Source organism: Drosophila guanche, unplaced genomic scaffold (assembly GCF_900245975.1).
Source record: "Drosophila guanche unplaced genomic scaffold, DGUA_6, whole genome shotgun sequence".
Lineage (NCBI taxonomy): Eukaryota > Metazoa > Arthropoda > Insecta > Diptera > Drosophilidae > Drosophila > Drosophila guanche.
In genome coordinates, this window is record NW_022995744.1 from 7,795,860 (window position 1) to 7,814,951 (window position 19,092).

Genomic DNA, 19,092 nt, shown 5'->3' on the forward strand with positions numbered 1-19,092 from the left:
GGGGAAATGAGTCAGAAGCAGATAATGCTGATTAAGTTGATGGCACATCATCGTGGCGAGCAGTCGCTGGGGTCGGTCTTGTCTGACTTGTCAACTCTCGTATCCACGAGATATTCTTAATTGTTCGTTATTAATGATGCCACTAGTACACGGAATGGGAATCGGACTGGTGCTGCTCCCGTGCTTCTGATTGTCCCTTTTGTTCTGTGACTTTCAATTTGAAAATGACCCGCCCGAGCTGACTTTGATGAATGTGCGAGTGTGAAAAACCACAAACAGACTAATTGATTGCCGGCTAAAGATTTGGGAATGGGATAGCCCCAGACTTGGGGCGCAATAGCCAACAATCTAATCCCATTCCCTCCTGCATTTGAACTCCTTTCTCTGTCTGCTGTTTGTGCGGAGGATGCCACAAATCAGAGCAAGGTCCGAGGGCAAATTAATGCAAGCAACAAACTGTCAGTTTGATGAGCCATGAGAAGAGGAGGCCTACAGAAACATACGAGGTGCAAGGAGTGAGCACACAGAGAGAGAGAGAGAGATGGAGCTTCACGGTAGCAGTACAAGCACAGAGTTGCCAGCAAAGAGAATAGGCAGAGGCACGGCCTATGCTGCATAGCAGGATAATCGCATTGAAAGGCCCACCAGCAACAGAGTGGCTTCCAAAACAGAGGTTTAGAGATAGGCCTGAAAGCAAAAGCAAACTCCCACCCAAAACACTCTCAAAAACGCTCCAACAGTGAGAGGGTCATAAATAAATTGCTGCTTGAGCAATTTTCAATAAATGACAGCACAGTCCTCGTCCTGCCTACTATCTCTTGTCAAACGGAGGAACTCCACTTGACAATCAATAATTTGAAAAGGAAATGGAATGGGCGGAAAGGGAGAAACTTTGCGTATGGGCAAGTACGGGGTGAACTTGGAAGACAACAGAGAAAATGTCTAAGCGAAAGCGAAGAGGGAAGAGGGGAAGGGAAGGACCAGTTAATAGAGGTAGTTCCTGTAAGTGTAAAAACTCTTGAATTCCATTTTGCTGGCTGCTGATGGACGCACATAAATTTTCGATTATGCGGACCATTACACAGAAAATGAAGAAAATTCATCAGAGCTAGAACTGGGGGAACGCGGAAGGACTTTTCACTGTGCAGAGTGCCATTTTATTGCCTCTTTTTATTGGATGAAATCAGAGAGAATGCTTTGATATTGATACTGTACTATGCGGGAATTAATATGCAGGAGTTTTTGGGTTGCGAATGGGAGATGAGATTGGAGTTCAAAATGTGTCTCAATCACCGCCTGGAAATTATCAACTGAAAATTGGGTTTAAATTCAGATGGAACCCTAATCAATATCTACTTTTGACACTCCTTTGGCTATAGGTGCTGCAAATAGCATTTACCAACACTGAAAAGATGCGTTTTAAGTACTGCTTGGAATAATTCACCTGAAATAAGATTTATCTACAAGTTTGATTCAGTAAATCTACACTTTTGCTCGACATGTCTAAATTGTTAAGCTCTCTGGCACCTAAAACTGCATTTACCAATACTACAAACCAAAGTTTTATTCACTCCCTGAAATATTAAAGCTAAAAATGGTTTCCAAACCCCGAATTGAGTCTAAAAATGTATAATCAAGTGGCTTGTTCCGCCATAAATTTCAGTTTATCTAACTGTTCAAGTTTTAAGTAAGTCCCAAATGGCCCTTAACAACACTGTAATCTGTAAACACACAATTTTAAAACACAGGCCGTAGCTAAACTCTACTTTTAATCGCTTTTCCATGTAATTTCGAATGCAAATGCCTCAACAGATTTCCATTCTAAACCGATTTCCGCAGAGATTAGTGCCAGCACCCCACCCGCCCTTACACACACACAGCCCCCTCAAAAAGTGGAGTACTCACCGTGGTTGTGGCCGGTGTGGTGGCCGTGTGCGGCGTATAGGCGGCATAGGCCGGCTGGGGGAGCGGCGCCGTGTAGCGATAGGCGGCCTGCTGGGCCACGGCAGCAGCGGCGGCGGCAGCGGCCGGGGCATAGCCCTGTGGGGTCCAGCTGGTGGCACCGCGATAAGGGGCGCCGGCGGCCAAAGCAGCGCCGGCAGCAGCAGCGGCTGGGCTCGTCATGGCCGGTGGACGCTGTGGCAATGAGCCTTTGAGTGCAACGGCTGAGGCGGTTAACGGTGCGCCGGGAAAAGCGCTGCGCTGCTGTGTTGACGAAGCGGCAGCGGCGGCGGCAGCGGCAGCGGCACTGGACGAGCTCCCCTACAAGAATATAGAAAAGAGAGGAGAGAGAGAAGAGTGGTGGGGTGATGGTAAGTAAGGGGGGCTAGTGGGCGAGTGGTTTCAACATAAATAATATAGTCTATGTTTTTGCTCTATTTTTCTGTTTTGCTATTTTCTGTTTTTGTCGTAAATAGAAAACCGCAGCGCGCGGCAGCAGCTGTGGCTCTGCCGTAAAGCTTTGCTCACCGCTAGAAAAAAATACAACCGCCATGACATCCGTTCTAACACGCTCACACGCACACACACACACACACATGCATTTATTCTGCATATGAAGTACACACACACACACAGCTAGCTGTGCACTTGGAAAATTGTGGGTTTATGGAGATTTTGTTTTATTGAGTGCCAGGTGCGCGCATTCGTCACAAAAACGAAAACAAAACAAAACAAAAAACGAAGGCAAAAGGGAAGCAGAGGCATGTTAGAGCAGGGGGGAATTACTCCCATGGATCGACATGGGAGATACTCCATTTTTGCATGATTTCAAACAGTTCTCAAACGCTGTAAATTCAGCTAACAATTAATCTTCAGTGTCAAATTTAAACCTCACCCCAAGCTCATACCCTTCTCAGTCGCATTCGTTGACCCTACAGGGTATCACTTTTATAGAAATAATAGTCAGTCAGTCGCAGTAACCGCTGCCATAAATAATTGTGCCCCTCTCTACACATGAGAGTTTGCCCCCCAAAAAGGGAAGGAAACAGCCCAACGGCAACGGGAGCGGCAGATGCAACAGTCGCTCGACGCTCGACGCCGTGTCCTTGCTGCTGCCTCGTCGCTTCCTGTGTGTGCTCCAGTTTTGCATTGCAAATGCATTTGCTGCCAATGCAGCTCCGATGGTGCCTTTGGGCCATTTCTCTTTTTTCGCTTGCCTATTTTTTCCTTGTCCTTGTTGCTGTTTTGCTATATATGGCAGGGATCTACCATTATTTGGGGTCACTTGCCATAAACACAAATAAACCACCTGCCACACTGTCCCTGCCTGTTCCGCTCTCCCCCCTCTCTCTATGTTTATGTGTGTGTGTGACACATTCCCCTCCGCATAAACAAATTTTTTCCACTGAATTTTACAAGGTGAACATTTTCATTTTTCGATAGCGTTTCGCGAATCTTTTCATATGAAAAACATTACGAGAAAACAGGAAACAACTGAAGCAGAATTGAAGCAGAGGCAGGTCCTTTCGTTTTGAGCCTTGCGTGCTGTCGTTGATTTTCCAATTGCAAATTATGATGGCAAATATTTGATTTTCGTTTGGTTTTGCTCCATTTTTTGTTTCGGGTTCTCGTCTCTCACGTTTTCCAGTTAATTTTTGTGTGCACGCAATTCGTATGTGGTTTTTCGTTTGCCACAGAGAGGAAGAGGCAGAGGGAGGAACAGGTGCGCCACAGAAGTCAGGGATGTGGAAGAGGTCTGTAATTTGGCAGTTAAATGGCAGAGAACGAGTAATAATGGTCTCTGCCACCCATACGACACACTAGACTCGAGAGAGAGAGAGAGAGACAGAGAGCGGCGTGTGTTTGTGGCTTTTTGTGGTATGTGAACAAATTTTAATGGAAAATGTTGCTTAGTTTAAAGAGTGGAGAAGTATGGAGTTTAGGAGCTGTTAAATCTATTCTTTCTAAGCTTTTGAAACAACCTTCTGGCAGCATCCACTTTTTGTGCATATTTTTCGTAAACAGCTGCCAAAAAAAAAGATCGTGTACAAATTGCTGGCACATAGATTTTCCTTAAAAGTTCACTCCAAATCCATTACACATCCTCACACATTTGCCATTTATTTGGAATGGAAATCCCCTGCCCAGCCCATTTATTTTCAGTGTAGGGTCATAAAAGCGAATAGCCAAACATTTTAAGCGCACAAATGCTATAAATTTAAGCCGCTAAATTAGACACGTTTAGCACATTCGAGGCCCCAGGGCCCGAGACACACACATACTGGGGACTGAGGCATGTGCCTGCCCGAAGCCTAGTCATGGATACACATCATCCTCTCGACTCAGTCCCCCTAAAAATAATCATAAAGGTAATTATTTTATCGCTCGTTCAAATTCGCTTAATTTCAACCGTTGACTGGGCTGCAACGTCGTCGTCTGGCTGCAAAATTCTACATAAAACGAGCCCCCAAAAAACAAGAACCTGAAGCACTAATGGAAAATGGAGAAAAATATGAAGCGCCCTCCACTCCTGGGTTTCCTGTTTCCTGTTACTGCCCGCCAGCCTTCTCCAATGGCCAGCTGTGGCTCCTGTGTGCTGCAGGGCGACGAGCACGAGGACGTGGACGTGAACGAGTAAGAGTACGAGGACGTGATTAATTACCAAATTGGGAGCCATTATCGCGTGCACTTGGCGAGGGTGTTTGTAAAGTTTTTGCGGCTCACGCACACGCCCAAAAAAACATATAGAAAAGGGAAGGAGGTAGCAGTGAAGAGAGAGAGAGAGAGAGAGAGAGAGAGAGAGAGACCGCTAGAAGACTATAGACTAGAGAATGCCCAGTAATGGGTAAACTTACGAGGAATAGATCGGTGGGCAAAGGGTTCAATTTCAGAGAGAATATACCGTAGAAATACGCCAGATATTTATTACATTTCTGCTGCCATTTAGAGTCAGAAAAGTGGCAAGAGGGACAGCTGATAGCCTGAGATGCCAGAGAGATAGGGAGCAAAAGGCAGCCCCAAACACTGGGGAGACACCCAAACCAACAGTGTTTCCCCCTAGTAATTTTGGTCGCGTCTCGTAGCATTTCCGTTGACGCTTTTGTTCTCTATTCTATTAGCCCTCAGCCATAACCCCCACAGCCTGAAGTTTGCCACATTTTTATGCAAAAAACGTTTCGTTTCCGATATCCTGCGATAGGCCAAAACGCTGTCTGGTTGGGGTCCTGTGCTTCCTGCTTAGTCTGGCAGCAAAATCAAGCGCAAAATATTAATGATAATAATTTATTACCAAGTGACAGGTGGGAGAAGCGGCAGGAGGACAGGAGACAGCAGACAGCAGACAGGAAAGGAGGTGCTGCTGCTGCTGTAGCTGTGGAATTTTCTTGCCTTCCCAGGAGGCCTCCTTTTTTGGGGGGGTGTGGAGTTCGTTCCCCCCTGATAAACGTTTTGTGATTAGCGGTTGTTGTTGCTGTTCGTTCGATGGGTTTTCGTGGCGGGTCTTTGTCATTTTTATTGTAATTTTCGTTTATTTTTTGTTTAGGGAAAATTTATGCACAAATTTCGATTTTTACTTGTCGTGCGAGAGGTGGCATAGAATGTGAAATACGTGAGCGGTTATAATGTGCCGGGGGTAGGGTGGGTGGGTGTAAGCGCAGGCCAAAGCTTATTTTCGATACTTTAAAAATTAAACGAGCTTTGTAATAGGATTTCGTGGAGTTAAAAGCGACTGCAAGTATTTACCATAACGAAAATAATAGAAAATGTTCTGAGCAATCGATTCATTGAGAAAGCAATGGATTTATTGGGCAAAACGTAGATTAATTGCAAATTTCAATCGTTTTTTATTGCTCTTCTTGGATCCACACTTCAAATGAAATCTTTTTCGCTAAGGTTTTCCCCTATTTTTTTGCACATGCTCTGACACAAAAATATTCAAATTACTTAATGCAAAAACTAGTTGCAAGCTGAAGCAAAATTCTACAAAAATAAAACAAACACACACTGACAGATGACGAGGAGCAGATGCAAGCTGCATAAAAGCCAAGAAAGAAAAACTGGGACTCTGCTTCTGCCACTGCCTCTGCCTCTGCCTCCACGATTCACTTGGCATGCAAAGCCGCACTCAGAGAGTGCCTCACGCCACCGATGCAGGGAAAAATGCATGTGCAAAATAAACAAAATATTTGCATTTTCCTTAAGAAATGTTTGCACACACACTCAGACAGGACACTCAGAGACATGCAGCAAACACGCACACAGACACACACACACACACACACACACACAGACACAGTTGCAAGTAAAGACAGGGAGGGGAAGTGGATGTGGGGCCGTTCTCTTTGTATAATTCATATTTTCCAACCACTTATTGTTTAAACTAAATAAAGCAAAAACTTTTTCCATAATTAAAACCGACGGCACAGCGAGACCGTAAAGCTGGGAGAGAGGAGGAGGTCTCACAGGGGAAGGCTGTGCGGATTGAAGGTGGTGCTCAGGGGGAAAGGAAGAGCACTGTTTTGCGGGGGGGTACTCTCGTGGGCGCAAGAGCGGAAAACAAAAGGATTTTCCTTCGGTTTTTCGCTTACATTTTCTGCTCCTGCTCCCTTCCCTCCCGCTCGGACTTTTGACTATTTTAATTCTATGCGGCGGTAAATTTAATTTTCCCCATTGTCCTGTGTCGCCCGTCCACCCCCTCCAAGGACTCCCACACCCTGCAGCTTTGCATGAAAATTCACGGAATGAAAGCGCTTAAGGGAATGCAAAAAAAAGGGGTTTCTGGGTGTTTTCTGGTACCTAAAAATAGGCTTGGAAGGCTGAGGAAAACTGTTACACATGTGCCAGTGTGGTGTGCGTGTGTATCTCAATGCGTATCTGTGTGAGTGAATTGCATATGTGTATGTGTGGCTGTGCATGCAAGTTTTCCAGCCTATTTTGCATTTTTTTCTATGACTCTCGAGGCTACAAAAAAAGGGAAAGCACTCGGGGATTTTCAGTTTCTTTTTTGTAAATTATTTTATTTAAGCGTGGAGTGGGTGTAGGGGTGGTGGACTATATAAATATTCATAGCCATGCAAATAAAAACAAAACAAAAGTTATTCTGCTCATCTTTTTTCATACAAACTTTTGCCAAATTGAAAGAGAATTTCCAAAGAGATTAGAGTTTGAGGATTTGAATAATATTATTTCGTGCAATAAGAAGAGGTTAGAGCTAACATTTTGCATAATACTTCACGATTTATGTTTACTCGTTTTATTTGTCTTTTCTATATTTATTTGTGTGCGCGTTGATGGAGCAACTTATCAAATTTCAGCACCAAATGCAGCAACATCTACATTGTGTGCCATTTGTTTAAGATTCATAAACATTTATCTAGCAAATAAGTGCCATAATTCTTCAAGCTGCAAACTCCTTTAACGCAGAAGCACCTTAACAGAACCTCCCAGAAGAACCCCTTTTTTTGGGTGTCATAAAAATCACATGCTGATTAAGCTACAAATTTTCCACAAAATTAACCAAAAAATTACTTATCCAAGGACATAAATCATAGTACAAAACATGGGACAGCCCATAAACAAGACGATGGGCAGGGGAATTGCAGAATTGTCCACCTATAAAAGGGCAGAATCAAAGTGTTCTACAAATGCCATTATGTCTTGCTTTTCGCAGGATACAGGATTACCATTTCGGATGGATGTTCCTTCGACAGATGGATGTAGGATGGAGGGCCAATCCATCTTGGGGCGTTTATTTTATGAGCACGTAGCAAGTGAGGCATAAAAGTGGATGTGGAAGAGTACCAGGTACACCCCAAGCGTGCAAGTTTTATGTTAACATCATAAACGATAATATATTACCCCAATGTTCCTGTGCCCAGGGATCTCCCGAAAAGAACAAACCCAACCTCATGCGGCGTTGGGGGAAAACGCACAGCAAGGATCCCCGGGCGGCCCACCGACTGTGCAATAATCAATTTAAAATTTTCCACGCCTTGCCACGTTTGCCAACAAATTTTCATTAAATGTAACGAAACGAAAAAGAAAATCCAATAACAAACAACAGCACAAAAAAAGAAAGAGTTGAAATGTCGCCTACAAGGGGGGGGAAGGACTTTCGTGCCTTTGATTTGAAGACATTTTTCTTGCCCTCCCAAGAAACACCAAAAACAATTGCAGGACGACGCAAACGAGCAGAAACGAAACAGAAACCAACATAAAAAATGACATTTACGACAAAATTACATTTCCAGCCATCAAAGGGGTAGCAAAGGGTGCAGAGGGTGACGTCTAAGCCTTTAACGCCTCGCACCAGCCGTCAAAACAACAACAAAAATATGTTGGTGGAAAAGCGAAAATAAAGAAACTTTTCCACTAAGTGATTTCTTAGCAGCGGCTTAGTGCAAACAGAAAACTTGGGACACAGATGGTTTTGCCTTGGCGACGGTTATTTATTTGTATAGTTTTTTTTGTCGTTTGAAAATATATTGAAAGTCAACGATTAAATGAGTTTAGTTAACAGAACACAGGAGCAGATTGTTCGCTTATCGTCTGGATAGAGGTATAGCTGAAGCAGGCAGATCAGAAATAAATTTGTAGTTACTTTTCGGGGCCTAGCGTCTCTATATTTTGTTGCCTTAAATTCTAAACTATATATTCCCCACTGCCTTTGGCACCGTTTTTGCCTACTCTTGCCTACTCTGCAACTGTTATTTATTTTAGGCTGAAATATAAAATTACATTTCATTTGTTGCTGAATGCCTGCTGCCTGCCTCGTGGACGTGGGCCAACTTTTGTTAATAAATTCAAATGCAACTGGGGGGGAAAATGCAGCAGGGAAAACGCAGCACTACAGATAGAGACGCCGGCGAGCGGAGAGAAGAGGGCACAGAGGTAGTGCTCTGGCCCAAACTTATGCCACTGGCCACGGGGCCAGGCACGACTCATTTAAGCCATCATTTAAGAGCGCCCGCCCCCGGTACGCGTTCCTCTTTTCAGCGGTCACGTAAGCATCATAAATTCTCTCTCCATCTGCCCGCTCTTGCCCCCGAAAGTGTCTCTCTCTCTCTCACACGATTTTCCGAAATTGCAATTTTAGTTTTAATGAAAATTTTTAACGCTCTTCACGGCTGCTGCTGCCGTTGCCGCTGCCGTTGCCGCTGCTGCATTTATATTTAGTGAGTATTTTTATTGAATTCTTAATGTTTGTTCGCGTGAGCGCGGACAGCCAAAAAGTAGGCCATAAAATTTTACAACGGAAAAATAATTAAAACACACAAAAACAAATTATAAAAGTAAATTAAAGTTTACACCATTCTGAGCAAATTAACAATTGACAACAAAAAAACAACAACAAGAACGACCACAACAAATAACGAAGTGGGAAGTGCGGAGGGGGAATATAAAATTAATTATTTCTTATTTCATTTTGTCTTTGTGAATTGGAAAATCTTTAAGCGGCTTAAGGAGCAGTAAAAGGAGGAGGAGGAGTAACAGGAGGATCCATTCAGCAGCTCCTGTCGTTTCGAGGGGTAAGCCTCCAATAAATCTTCGCTTTTCTCGTAGCAAGAAATGGACACCAGCTGCAGATTTTTCTTATTCCCCTGCTTTGTCTAGCACTCCAGTGCACTGGCTCGACCACACTCTGTCTCTGTCAGACTGAGAGAGGAGAAAGCTCAACATTCAAACCACAAGGACTGGAAGGGGAAGTCCTGTAGGGATTTCGCACGGGGCAGCAGCAGATTAGACCCGTAACATGCTCCGCTTTTGAGTAACACAAAATTTAATTATATTTTTCTGCTGCTGCATTTTCAAGAGAAAAATCTGTCTGTGTGAAATGTGGAAAATTGCATGGCAATTCCCTTGAATATTATCTCCCTGCAAGTGTGCAATTACATGCAGAGAGGGTCTTTGTCAAAAGGGGTTTTCCCAGAGATTTCATGCAAATTTGTACCAATGAACACTTTTTTCTCCACTTTTGTGTCTATTTAAAAGTTATCTAAAAATATCTTTATGCATATTTTGTTTAACCAACGTGTAAGCCGATATTTTATCAGAGTTTTATTTTCTTAAGAAATCCGCACACGTTTGTTGTTGGATTTTATTTCACCAGTAAAAAAAAAACCAGTCTAAACAAATGGTTTCCGCTTTAAGCAAACAAATCGAAGAAAAAGTAAACAAATGGGGGAGTCGAAGTGGAAGTCAAAGTCTACATCAACCCTACCATCATCAAACAATTTGATATGCCAAGCGGTTTTTTTTTTTGCTCTTCGATTATCATACCGAGGCGTTGTACCCGAAAGGCAAACACAGGAGTCGCATTTCCCGGCTTCTTTTCTGGCATAGGATTCATTGCTTGGTCTGCTTGTCACACGAAAACTCTGCTTCTGCTCCAGATTTTCTTCTTTTCCTAATTAAGGCACCATCTAAGGGAAAATCTAGAGGGGAAAACCTCTTCTAAGCTCCGCTTCTTGACCGCACAAGTCTGCAATTGAAAGGCCACCACTATTTTCTGTCTTTCTTTCTGGTTTTGGGTGGGGAACTTCTTTGAACTCTTTTTTCTTTAGTTGTCTTTCCTTTACCAGAGAGGCCTCTCTCTCTCGCCTCGCTAAATGTTGTTTTAATTAAAAATAATCGAGTTTCACGACTTCCATTTTCTTCCATGGAGTTTTCCCTCTAGAGTTTCTGTTTTCTGCGTTTGTTTTTTGACTCTTTTCTTTTTTGTTTCGACTGCAAATTGCAACAAAATGAGTTGACAACAGCAACAGCAACCACACGCCTCGTTGCAAGGCCAAAAAGAATGTTTGCCATTTGTTGTAACATGTCTGCACCCTTTCTGTCTGTCTCTCTGTCTCTGTGGCTGTGTGAAGGTCCCTGCATGTCTGCCTCTCTGTGTCTGTGTGTGTGTCTGTATGTGTCCCTCTGCATGTCTGTGTACAAAATGAAAATGTCATTGCACATAAAGGCAGGATGGAGCGTACGTGACTCGCATTGCCGGAAATTAAGTGGTGTCCCAACACGTCCAAAGCGCACGAAGACGGAAAAAGCCACAGAGACAGCCAGCCTAGGGGAGGGGGAAGAGCACAGAGCATGGTGTGCTGAACGGAGTGAAGTGCCCCTGGTCAGTGCCTGAGATGCGGTGAAAACAGATCCGTAGCCGAGCAGCAGAGAGAGAGAACAGAGTTGAGGTGTGGCCTGCAGGTCTCGGTCTCGGCTCCCGTGTGTTGCACGAGCCACACAGGATGACAATCAAAGCCGCACAATGTCGCTTGTTTGTCAATAACAATGAACATTTTTTGTACAATGGAAACCAATTGGGGGGAACAGGAATGGAAACGCCTCTAGAAGGTGGAACGGGAAAAGTAGAAAATGTGGCGTTAGAGTTAAATTTATAGATGGGAAAAGACGTTGAACAGAAGATCACTCAGCAGACAGTTACAACCCAAAATCATAACAGTAGTTCGGCATTCACTCAGCCTCAGCTTCAGCCAAAACGCATACAAAATATTTGCTACCTGCGCGCAAAACTTTAGACGAAAGAAGGAGAAGTGCAGAAAGGGGGCGAGAAATCTGCGTCTGCATTTACGGACACCACCGAAATATTACGCAAAGCAAGAGAGCCGAGGATCGCGCTATCTCGTTCTGCCCTTCACAGCTTATGCACTCTCTTGAAGTTGCTCTCTCGAGATAAGCGCGCAGCTTCGCGCTCGCCTACCCTCCTGCCCTCCCGCAGTTTGCGTGCATATGCTTGTACATCATTTATGCTGTTGTTGCATTTTGCATTGGCTTTTGTCGATCGTCTGTGCTGCCGGCTGCTGGCAGGTAGAAAGCAAATCAATGAGGGAACGAGATATAACGGCGAGGGGGGATTTGGGATACATTTAAAGGCAACAACCGCAAGTTTGGTGGGGATTCTCTATTGCTGGAAGCTGCTGCTAGAAATGGTGCTGCTACCGTGTGTTCCCCCACGAGCATATTCGGCCTTGGATTCCCATTACTATTAAAATACGTTTTTAATTACTTTCCTTTACAATTCTCACCTATTTCCAAACCAATTCTAAAGAACTTTTCCTACAAAGTGTATCCGATAAAACATCTCATTATTCATTCATTTGCAATGGAAATGGAATGAATGGTCGTAACGAATCACGTGAGGGCATCTCAATACCAACTAAACAGAGTGTTTAGCACTCATTTGGAAATGTAAACCTAAATGCACTCTGTCTGTCTCTCCCGTCTCTCTCTCTGCCTCTTTCTACTTAACTACTGATCCTTCTCCCTTCCACCTCACCCCTGCTCGTGTGGTTTTGTCTGTCTCTGTTGTTGGCTGTCATGTTGCACGGTGTGACATGTTGTTGCCGCCATGCCATGCCATGCCACGCCTCAGTCACGTCACTGGCAATGGCAGTGGCAGAGTCAGAACGCGGCTGCCAGAGTGAAAACTTTTCACTGTTTTCTCCTGTTTTCAGTTTTGTTGGCAATTAGCAAATAACTCACATAATGTCCGCCGCCCATCGTTGCAGCAGGAGGTTGCAGTTGCAGGAGGTTCGGCAGTCCACGGTAACGCCTCTGCCGCTGCTGCCACAATGCCGAGAAGGATGGCAACGGGTATGGAAATGGTAGTTGCTCCAACTCATTCTCCTGCTGATTGTCGACTGCCTCTATCCCACCTGCTGCCGAATCACCAGAGGCACCGTGGGATGCTGTGGCACCTCCAAAATCTAAGCTGTGCAAATTGAAACGCCAACGTAGCCATGACAAACGTTGCATGTCGCTGCTAATACTGCTTATGCTGCTGCTGCTGCTACCTCTGCTATTGTTGTTGTTGTCCGCTGATGAATATGGCTTCATCGTTATGGATAGGGAGGATTACAATTTTGTTTCTGTTTCAATAACACACACAGACGATGTTCACGCACCGAACTCCGGGGAGACACTGATTGAACATAGAGAGACTCTTCCATGGAGCGAGAGCTAGGGAGCGAGAGTGACTCTCTTCCAGAGTTTCTGCCAGACTGAATGAAACCCAAAACTTCAGACTGTGCAGTTTTTTTCCATAGAACTTTTATAAACAATTGAAATGGAAAAATACTGCGACAATTCGAGGCAACAAAAAGGGGAGAAGGGTGCCCAGATTCAATGAAATCTTATGGAAGGAAAGAGCTACAAATTCTGCAAAGTCTACAAATTTCCAAGAGACCAATCGAATTTAGCAAATTTCAATCAAAAGCAGATTATAAAGTCCCCCAGAACCATATGAGAGCCGACATTTTGCAAGGTAAACTTAAGAACCAAAACTCACTCTGATTACGATATCCCCCCCCCCCCCCCCCACCGATCCCTTTCATTAAACTCAACAAAACTTCTGGCTCTTTATTCGTTGTTGTACCTTCATAAATGATTCATTCTAATGACCACCAAAACGAGCCACGGGTGCACTTAACCGACTGTAATTCAAGGGCTCTCCTCTCTTTTTTCTTTTGTCGTATCCCAAAACCTAATTTGGATTTACATACGATATGGAACTTCCAAGAAAAATATCCCATGAAAACACAAACAAAGGAAGCAAAAGTAAATCAAGCTTGGAAATGTCGCAGGCAGAAGAAGGTGGGGAATATTAAAGTTCTTTTGGCGCGGGATGCGCTGGCAGAAATCTGCGAAAAAGGTTTTATGTCACATACAAAAATCTACCCAAAAATCCCTGCACATTGAACAGCTGTCTTCCCCTTCTATTTTGGGTTTGAGATGAATAAAAAACGAATAAATAAAATACATAAATAAAATGGTTGGCAATTATTTAGGCTTTTAACATGTCAGCCACGTGGCAGCCACACAAACGGAAACGGAAACAGCGACAGAGGCAGAGGCAAAAAGAGAGAGAGGACGAAAACAGAATTGAATTTTAATTCAAAAGGATAAAATACAAATATTCACATATGTTTCGATACGTGGGCAGAAGGTAATGTGATGCTCGATTGAAATATTTATTTAATTTATTTTAATGATTGCAAGGGTTTCAATTGCCATTTGTTTAGGGTTTCAATTAGCCCAAAAAAAAAAAACGAGAAAGGTTATTTTGCTATAACTAATTTGCTGAATTTAACAAAAGCCACAGATCCCAGAGAGTGACGGAGGGGCAAAGTTGAATGGAGGAGTGGTAGATTCGTAGAGAAAACAAAGTTAATTACAATAATGAAGCCAATTTGAAGCACACAGCAAAAGGAAAAACCACAAATTAGTTCACAAATAATGCTGAAGAAAGTACGAATTGGGGGAGGGCAGGACAGAACAAGCTGGAAAGTACAGTGGGGCATCCTTGCGTTGCCAAAGTATGGCCAAGTTATCTCAATCCGTGACGCGTTTTTCATCGTCTGGCTTCTGGTCTTTGTCACCAGTGAGTGAATTTTTCGCATTATTCCCGTTTGCCTTCTGCGGTTTGTCCCTCCCTTCACTTTCGTTTGGGGTAACCTAAAAATACTCTTTGTTGCATTTATAATTCATGGAACGGTTGAGCTGAACCTGCGACCTCTCTTGCTTCGCTCTTCCTTTTCCCTTTTCCGTTTTCCACTTTATATTTAATTAGTGCGTGCGGTGGAACCTCTTTCGTTGCCTCTCCAGCATTCCTGCGGTGCGTGAGAATTCGCCAAAAAACAACAAAAACAACAACAAGAAAAGTTATTAACTGCTCTGCTAATTATACATTTTTCAAGCGATACGCATTTATATTCATGCAGTTTTCCCTTTCCCTTTCTCTTTTTCGTTTCGTTTCCTTGCCTGGCAAAGGACCCGTAAAAAGCTTTCCTGGTAATTAATGCCACATTTTTCTTCTCGTTTTTGGTGTGCGACTCGACTCTCTGGCGCGCTCTCTACTGTCTCTCTCTCTCTCTCTGTGTCTCTTGTGCTTCTCTCGTCTTAATTACAGTGGATTATAAATATTAAAAACGGAAGCAGTTCGCCAGTAATCAGGACATCGAGCAGCAGCTAAAAGGAAGTGCCAGACATTTTTATGTTCTGCTCAGAGCAGAGAACAGCAGCAGAGCGGAGATAGCGAGAGGGAGACTCAGAAATTGAGAAATGGCTGCTTAATGTGAGTCTGGTAAGGGGTCTGCGAGAGGGATATCAGGTTGAAATAATCAACAAAAATTGCCAAAAAAAAAGAAGGATTTCCAAGAGGAGCAAGCAATTAGTTCGCTGATTAAAGTGGTTCTACTGGTAAATGCTGGAAGAACTGGTAATGAAATGGGCATGGGAATATATTCGAAATAGGTATGAAATATTAGAAAATAAATAGAGGTGCAGGCTTGTGAAAATATAATGAATATCGGGGGACTAATTTTCCTTTAAAATTGATTAAAATCAGTTGAACCCAGACTTTCTGGTTTGTTATAGCAAGAATTAAATATGAGGAACTGAGATATAAATTTGGCTTAAAACCCATTAAATTTAACTTCAAGGTAGAAAATTCCTACTTTTTGGACATTTTTTAGGGACAAATTTCCAAAACAAATTTTACAAACCAGGGGGCAATAAATCATAAAATAAATTAAGTGGCTCTAAGGTTAAATGAATCCATTCCAATGGCTTAAAAAGTTATCAAGAAATATCGAAAAATTCGGGTTTCTGAGAGAAATATCCAAAACGACTTAAAGTTGCTGTAAAATTCTACAAAAAATAGTAAATTCCCTTCACAAATTTCCTCTAACATTTAACACCTTTCTATCCTAGTTTGCTGAGTGATTTTTCCTACAAACAAAATTGAGCCTTTACATTAGACCAAAAAAATGGCTGGTATTTTTGCTCAAGTTACAAAATATAAAAGCAGAACATCAGCAGCAGCAGCAGCAGCAGCAGCAGCTGTCGATGTCAGGGAGTCACAGGGGGTACACTGCAGCAACATCAAAATCTCATGTTGCCCCAAACAACGAGGAAACCCATTTGCAACATGCCTTGTGCCGCATGCCACACACACTTTTATCATCTCATCGAAATGGGGCGGGGCAGCAGCTGTTAACACATTGAGTGCTGGAAATTTTACACCCTCTAACAAGGGCGCCCCCTTGTTAGAAAATCTATGGGGGAAAATGTACAGTAAATCTATGGGAAAATATAAAGAAAATCAAGTCTAAAAATAAGCAAATATATTAAGATTTGTTAAGGCAACAGATGGAGTGATGTAGATGGCACAGGAGCCGCCAGGAAGGAAGCAGAAGAGAAAAGGAGCAGCGTAGCAAGTGTCATGTGTAGTGCTCGACAATGCGGCGTATACGTGATGTGTGGAGTGGCTTGTGGAATGGGAAGTTGAAGTGGACAAGCATTCCTTCAAGCCGTTTTGTACCCCACACACGGCTCCAGTCTGAGGTCCAGTTCTTGGCTGATAATAATGCACCTTCAAGAGGCAGAGAAAAAGAGGAGAAAAAAAGAAGAGAACAGCGGGGAAAAACAGTAGAAAAAGCCAAGAAAAGAGGCAGTAAAAATAGTAGAAAAAGCCAACAAAACAAGGCATGAAAAACAGTAGAAAAAGTCAGGGAAAACCAGGCGGAAAAGCCAAAGAAAAGTTCAGGTTTTTGCACAGGTATGAAATGTGCAGGAGGTCCAAAAATAAAAATGAAGGAAGAATCACAAGTAGAATTCAAGGCAGAAATAAGTGAACGGGAATGGGAATGGGAATGGCCATTCTTGCTTCAACTTTGACATTCTCTTCCTCTAGTTCTCTCGGCATGCGTGTGGCACACACAATGGCATGTGGCATGTCCCAATGGCATGTGGCAGTCACTGTTCTACGTGTGTGGGCGTGGCAGAGTCTGTCCAACTTGTTTTCTGCCCGCAAAATGATTTATGACAATGCATTGAAAAGTTCTCTAACTGTCAAAAAGGGAGAGGAACGAGATAGAGCTGTTAGGGAGAGGGAAGAGCGAGAGGAAGAGCTGTCAATAGCTGCAGGAGTTGGTGGCACTGTTTGAGAATCTATTAAAGTGATAGCTCCCTCAGCTAACAGTCCCTCCCCCCCCACCAAGCACTCACTTATCTGATTTTCAATTTGCAACTAGAAATTGTTTAAGGCCTCGCAGCAGCAGCCAGAGAGAGAGAGAGAGAGAAAGAGCGAACTTCTAGACAGCCAAATGCCAATAAGTTGTCATGTCTCGACGACAGCTGCAGGACACACCTCCCCCACAGTCTGTTGGCCTCTTCCCGCATCTCAATTTCTCCTTTAGGCCACTTACACGTCTTAGCCATCGCTCCAACAGATACAGAGAGAGAGAGAGAGAGAGTGAGGTAAGTGGAATTGGCTACAAGGAAAGAATCCGCGCAAGAGTTGCACTGCTCGCAGGCTCCTGCCTGCCTCATGTCTCTGGGCTCCACTGGGTTCTCCCTCTAGTGTGTCGGAGGTGCCCAAGCACGTCTCTCATATGCCACAAGACGTTGCACGCTGACACATTAATGTCCGCAAAATGTTACTCACAGACTTGCACAGAAACAGAGCGGAAGAGAGAGAATATTCCACCCGCATGTGTGCACCTGTCCACCTGTAAATGTTATTTCTTCCCCTTCCACACGGTCCTTCTGCGGAACTATCCCCACATCCCTAACAGATCCCTCCATCACACCACATCCCCTTCCACATTTCCTTTTTTCCTTTTGTCGTATTTGTCTTATGAACTGTCAAACTGACATTCATTGAAGTCTGACATGTAATAAACGAAACGAAACGAAATGGAATGAAATGAAATGAATTGAGGATGGAACGGAAGCAAGCAGTGCCAGAGGTAAAAAGTATAGTGGATGAGAAAGGTAATGGTGCAGATGCAGAGGGGAGACAGTGGACTGCAAACGGAAATATGATGCTGAAAACAATTGTCGGACCCTCTACATACCTCTACTCTGATTTAACATCACTTTCCGCCTCTCTTCCTGGGTTTTCCCTCAATTTTCTGCACGCTTTATTCTATTTTTTGTTCACCATCTTTTCTCTCTCGAATATTTCTCTATTTTTATTACTTAAATTAATTAAATTCTATTCTAAAAATGCCAAAAATTCACGTCCAACCACGCGAGCTAACAAAGCAGCTGATGGCCGAGAAAGGACTCGCCAAATTCGAATCCCAATCTGATTCAGGTGGAAACATTTGCAGCGAAGTGGGGCAGCCGAGCCACTGCTGCACAATGCATACAATAATGAGTTTGGGGAAATGCAAATAATTCGCCATGGAAATCATTATTGGGAACGAGCTGCAGACGAAGCAGCACTGGTACCAGCGGTCATCATTTGGGGCTTGGGGATGGCCATGAGAAAAACTCTACTGTGGACTTTTGTTGCACAAACAGCAGGCGACAGTTAGCCCCAGGGGGAGCTCCCGATGCAGCATTTGGGGGAGGCTGCAAAAGCGAAACATAGCTAAAGAAATATAAAAAAATCAGAGTCCAGGCAGCGGGCAGGGGTGTGCACGAGGCATAGCGATAATCGTTAAGCGATTTTCCCGTTTCGCCTGTTTAATGAAGTGTTTCCAAAATTGTACGAGGATTCACGTGGAAATTTATTGCACTCCCCCAAATGCCAAGGACCAACCCTTGATGGGACATGAACGAAATCGAAGCCAGAAAGCAACGAGAGAAAAGAAAATAAAAGGAGAGAAAATTCTCTGCTTTGAGGACCGCTTGGGGAATCAATCTTCAGCTCACATGAGGAGTGAGCCAAGAGTTGGGGCCTGCCACTGCTGATTGGATGACATGGAATAAAAACGTTGCACACACAAAACAGTAGAAAATTGTTAATGCCACATGCACTGCTCCCACCTCTGCCCCTTCCTGGACTAAGCCAATTACATGGATACCTTCAGTCCCACAACCCCACACTGCTCTCTCCAGTTTCAGTTCACCCAAAAAGCAGAGAAAACAAAAGGACAATAAAGGGCTTGCTCGTAAAAGCCATCACAGAATGGAGAGCCAGAGAGCGGGTCCAAAAAAGCAGCTTAGCTAAGCAACACTGTGAGAGAGAGGCAGAGAGAGCGGAAGTCTCGCTGTTGATGCCACTGCCACGTGCGTTTCCTTTTCAATAAACCGCACAGAGACACCCACACAACGACACAAATAAGGCAACAAAAAGCAGCAGCGAAGAGCACGACCAAATTCTTTGCATACTTTCCTGGAACTCACTCAAGT

General features: G+C 43.7%; 1 protein-coding gene across 7 annotated transcripts in view; it reads right to left on the minus strand.

Annotated features, from left to right (window-relative positions):
- Positions 1-19,092, minus strand: part of LOC117579092 (protein alan shepard) — a 132,886-nt gene that overhangs the window by 62,052 nt on the left and 51,742 nt on the right. For 5 of the 7 annotated variants that reach the window (XR_004573440.1, XR_004573436.1, XM_034264816.1 and 2 more), the window contains one exon: positions 1,906-2,262. The exons of the other annotated variants lie outside the window; for them this stretch is intronic. Coding sequence is in view for 3 of the 5 variants with exons in the window: in XM_034264816.1 (XP_034120707.1) it covers positions 1,906-2,262 (357 nt within the window). In the remaining 2 variants the exon portion in view is untranslated. Of the gene's footprint in view, positions 1-1,905; positions 2,263-19,092 lie in introns of those variants that run through there. 7 annotated transcript variants of the gene reach the window in all.